Below are 5008 nucleotides of genomic sequence, written 5' to 3'. Positions count from 1 at the left end.
TTCAAAAAATGAAAAATAAGTTGTTTTTAAATTATTGTTATATAAAAAAGCTTTTTTTTTTTAAATTTAAAAAAAATTGTAAATAGATTATAATTCAAATAATATAATTTCAATTTACTCGTGTAGAATCACGGGTTGGGAAAAATCAGATTTTCCCAATTGATAGATCACATCGAAAAATTGATAGAACACATCCGGGTCGGGCGTAGTGAAATTATTGGTTCTAACTCCCAACTACGATTCCACTCACAGAGCTGAGAGCTTATCCCACTGAAGAGAGAGAGACAAGCGAGAGAGAAGAGAGAGAAGAAAACCTTGAACCTTCGATAATGGAGGATCTTTGGCGATCAGCAACGGGTCAAGACCCGCGTCCCGAAGACTACAACGGAATCGAGTTCTGGTCCAACCCTGAACGCTCCGGCTGGCTCACAAAACAAGGCGACTACATCAAAACCTGGCGCCGCCGCTGGTTCGTCTTGAAACAGGGCAAGCTCTTGTGGTTCAAGGATCCCTCCTCCGCTTCCTCACGCTCCTCCGTGCCACGTGGCGTCGTCAACGTTGCCAACTGCCTCACCGTTAAGGGAGCCGAAGACGTTCTCCACAGGCCCTCCGCTTTCGAGCTCTCCACGCCGCACAACACCATGTTCTTCCTCGCCGATTCCGATAAGGACAAGGAGGATTGGATCAACTCCATTGGCCGCGCGATTGTTCAGCACTCGCGCTCACTCGCCGATAATGAGGTCGTTGATTATGACAATAATAGAAACGCTGCTCGCGATGTTGATGCTGGTAACAAGAACGATGCCACGCGCTGATTGTGTTTTTCACGCGCTTTCTCTCTGTTCTCTATTTTTGTTGTGGATTGCTTTGTTTAATGTGATGTGTATGTATAGTTTGTAAAATGTTTCGGTTTTTTTTATCCTTTCTAATTTAATGTTGGTGATTGATAAAGAAATTGGCCTTTTGGTATTTTTGGGTGATGGATGTGTGAGTTTTTTGCTTGTTTGGTGCCGATGTTGCAAAGCAAATCTAGTTGAATCTTAGGTTTGAATTTCTTGTTAACAAAGAAATATAATCTCTAGGGTTTTGAGTGATTTGGATATGTGAGATTTTGGGGGGTTTTGTCTGAAAGGGGTGTTGTAAACCTAGCTGAATTACTAGTGGTAGTGGGGAGTTCTGTTCTGTTTATAAGGTAGGACCAGAGATGGGGTAACTGTGATGATCATTCTCGAAGGTTCAATTCCTTCTTTTGTTATTGAGATCGTAAGCATGGTTTAATTTAGGCCCTGACACATGAAAATTTTTAAGTTAGTCACGAGATTGCATTGAATCACAGAGTGCAGTATCATTGACAAAATTGAACATTCTGAAAAGTGTGGTATACACTGGATTTGGTGATATTCACTATAGTTGGGTTATTCCCTAATGAATGAGATCTTTGGCTTTAAGGGATGATGGCATCTAACTGAGAACTAAGAGGAGGTGGTTGGTAGTTAGATGATCTGATTGGGAGTGTGGTAATTGCCATTGAAGTATCTAAGGCATGTAGTTTCGGTTAACAGATGATTTTCTTTTTGGAAAGTGCTATCTGATGATACCATGTTAGGGACTTAAGGTTGCATTCTGTTGGTTGTGCCTCACAGATCTTAATCTCAGGCATGTCGTTTCTGTTAATATCGTGTAAGGGACTTACAGTTGTATTCTGTTGATTGTGCTTCACATATCTTATTTCTCAGACACTGCTTCTGGTATAGTTAGCAGACTACATTTTTGACTCCATAACATGGTGTGTCTCTTTCCTAATTAACTGAGGCATATTCTGTTGTTGTTTTTGCTTACTCTAGCTGCCTTGCACTCCTCTTAATATTTGTTGGATTTGTTTTTCATATGAATCAATATGAGTTGGTTTCAACGGTTCTTTTAATTTTTCTTTTCCAGAGTTCTTTGTTGATTAAGAAGTGCTTTGGATTTCTTTTACCCTTCATTCTTGACTTCCCCATTCTTTTCTCCTTTACCCTCACTAAGTGTGCAAAACATAGCCGGATATATCAACATCCTGGAATGGTTGGTCCCATAGATACATTTTAAGGACCCCCTTGCAATGAAAGTTAGGGAGCTTCATGAGGGGAGATATGATTTGTGCTTAACTTTCACACTAGAGGACCTTACCAAAGATGTCTCTGCTTTGTGTAGGACTGTAGGGATAGGATAAAGAGTTGTTGGTTTTTATTTTAGTATTTTCAGTTTCAAAATATGTGAAGAAAAATATGAAAACAATAATACAATAAGAAAACGAAAATAGAACAGAAAATACAGGATCTTCTTCAAATTTGTTGCAGAAATTGTCCACTTGAAATTTCAAAACAATTTCCTATTGTACAACAAATTCTTCTCCTGCTTGAGGAGATGTCATTGCCACATCTCAACAAGAGGTTCATTCACAGCAGTATCTAGTGAAATAAGAGCTTGATATGGGATTATGGGATATGGAGGTAGGTTATTAGGATGGTGAAGGATATGCTGTTTTGGTTGAAGAATGAGGGAAAAATACTGATCATGGTCAGAAAAGCATTACACAGCTTGGGCTTTTTTTTTGTCACTTTTTCATATTTTATCCCTTTTATACGATTTTTATTTTTAATATTTTTTATTTTTAGAATTTTGTGAAAAAAAAAGGAAAAACAGAATTTTATTGTTTTTACTTTTTTTTCAAAAAATTCTAAAAATAGAAAAGACTGAAAATAAAAAAAATATTTTTATTGTTTTTATTCACAAAATTCTGAAAAAAAAAAGTTCTGAAAATAAAATATCTGAGTACCTAAACAGACTAAATGTAGTACGTAAACTAAATGTACTCTTCTGAGTTCTGATAATAAAATCCGGATGGGATGGTTCAATTTAGACCAAATATAATTATGTTTTTCTTTTCTTTTTGGACAGTAAATATACTTATGTTTAAGTGATATTATTAATTTATTATGTTCCTTGGTTCTTGACCTAAAGAGTGAAAGCCCTTAATCTTTGCTCCAACGTCCTCCTTATTTGTTACTGCTGATGCATTTCCTTGCACTCGAGATTTGATTCCCCCTTCAATTAAAACTAACAATGTGCGGAAGAATGATTTTGTTACAGCTTTGCTTTAATCCTTCAACATAGCATGGTAAATGTTTTTGTGACTGCTTTACTTTAGCTAGACATGAATAATAATGCTATTTTGCCCAATTTTTTTTTTTGGAATAATTTTTGCTTGAAACAGATGAAATTTATGTGGCAATTTTGTTTATTGGTGACAAAAAAATTATGGGTGGTTAAAAAATTTAAATTGTTTGTATTATAGTTTGGCAAATGTTTTGGCTATTGATTTTATTTTTATTTTATTTTATTGTTGAAATGAAAGTGTCTTGTTCTTGCTTTATATGCATGGCCAGCAAGGGGAAGCAAACTCAAGTAAAATAGTGTTATTTTCTTTTACAAAAAAAAAAACAAAAGTTATTTTCTTTGGATGGTTGGCCACATTCTTTTTATGGTTAATCAATGATCATTGTTATGTTACCCTTTTGCACATCAAGTTAAGAACAATACAAACAAACAAAAATATAGATGAAAAACCAAAAGTAGGAATCGGGTACATTTAATTAAAATTTTATATGGTTGTGTCATTTGTTGCTCTTTATTCTTTTAATTGAGCATTAATTGCTAGGATGATTATGTTTTTTTTTTTAATTGGGAATCGAAATTTATCATACGTTTTTTCTTTTCTCTCAATTCAATTTTGTAATACATTACTAAGTTTTTTTTTTTTGTCCACGGTATCCCTAACAGGCCAATGATTAATTCGTTACAGATCGGAGCTCTATTTAAGGGTCTGCCGTTGGCCAATGAATTGCTGCATGCACAAGGTGGGATTCGAACTCTCGACATTTGCTTAAACGGACGAGTGTATTTAAAGAGAGAAGCACGAACCTAGGAGAAGAAATTATCTCTTCTCAAACACAAACGAACACTTATAATTTTTATGACTTTGATTAAAAAAAATTGGAGTTCTAAAACTTTGATTTGATCATCATCAGGATTGATTTTTCTAACAACGAAGGATTTTTTTAAATAAATAAAATAAATATAAAATTTATCCATATAGATATGCATATAAAAATTTACTTTTTTTTTACTTTGTTACATATTTCAGTTTTGGAAAAGTCTAGGGGTCAGCAACTTTTGTGTTTTCTGGCCAGCACTTAACCATCAAAACAAAAGTGAGTGATCTCTCATCATTAGATGTAATCTCACCCTATTAAAAACACTATTGATGACCAATTGATAGTTACAAAATACTAAAATTGCTGGCTTCCTAACATTCCTCTTTCAGTATTAGAGAGGACATTTTTTTTATTAACATATAATGTTTGCAATTGTGATACATTTTAAAAAAATTGTTGTTCCTATCATATGTTTACTGAGGACGAGATACACTTGAAAAAATTTTCGTTTATACTAAGCACGAGATACATGTTTAAACAAGTAGTTATTTGTGGAACGTGATATGCATAGGACATGAAATAAAAGGGAGAACTGAAGAAATGAAAGCGCAACTCAGTCGCAGCCTCGCAGGGGATATTATATATATAAGCCCCTCTATGAATGTATCTCAATTTCGTTGAGAATGAGATAGTTATTACTTATTAGCGTGTCTCGTTTTTACTGACAACGAAATACATTCAATGAGGAGCACATGTCTTTTTCTAACTGCATTCGTGATACACTAATAATGTATTCTTACTTACCTCGATCGTACTAAGGGTGAGATACACATATGCGTAAATTTTATATTTATTTTATTTATTTAAAAAATTCTGATAAAGTATAATGGGGGAGTTTGGATCCATTTGAATCGTAACTATGTTTGGTAACTAGAAGAATTATTTGACATACGTATAAAGAATCTATTTTTAATTATTTAATATTAATTATTTTATTATAAATTTATTCTTCAAAACTTATCTTTTGATAA

At 34.0% G+C, this 5008-nt stretch overlaps 1 protein-coding gene across 1 annotated transcript; it reads left to right on the top strand.

Moving 5' to 3' along the window:
- LOC107607860 (pleckstrin homology domain-containing protein 1) lies at nucleotides 150–1001 on the top strand. Its single transcript, XM_016309781.2, has one exon. It carries the CDS (start codon nucleotides 330–332, stop codon nucleotides 813–815), a length of 486 nt encoding a protein of 161 aa, XP_016165267.1. The 5' UTR covers nucleotides 150–329; the 3' UTR covers nucleotides 816–1001.

Source organism: Arachis ipaensis, chromosome B01, assembly GCF_000816755.2.
Source record: "Arachis ipaensis cultivar K30076 chromosome B01, Araip1.1, whole genome shotgun sequence".
NCBI classification, from domain to species: domain Eukaryota; kingdom Viridiplantae; phylum Streptophyta; class Magnoliopsida; order Fabales; family Fabaceae; genus Arachis; species Arachis ipaensis.
This window is presented reverse-complemented; position numbering and strand designations above follow the sequence as displayed.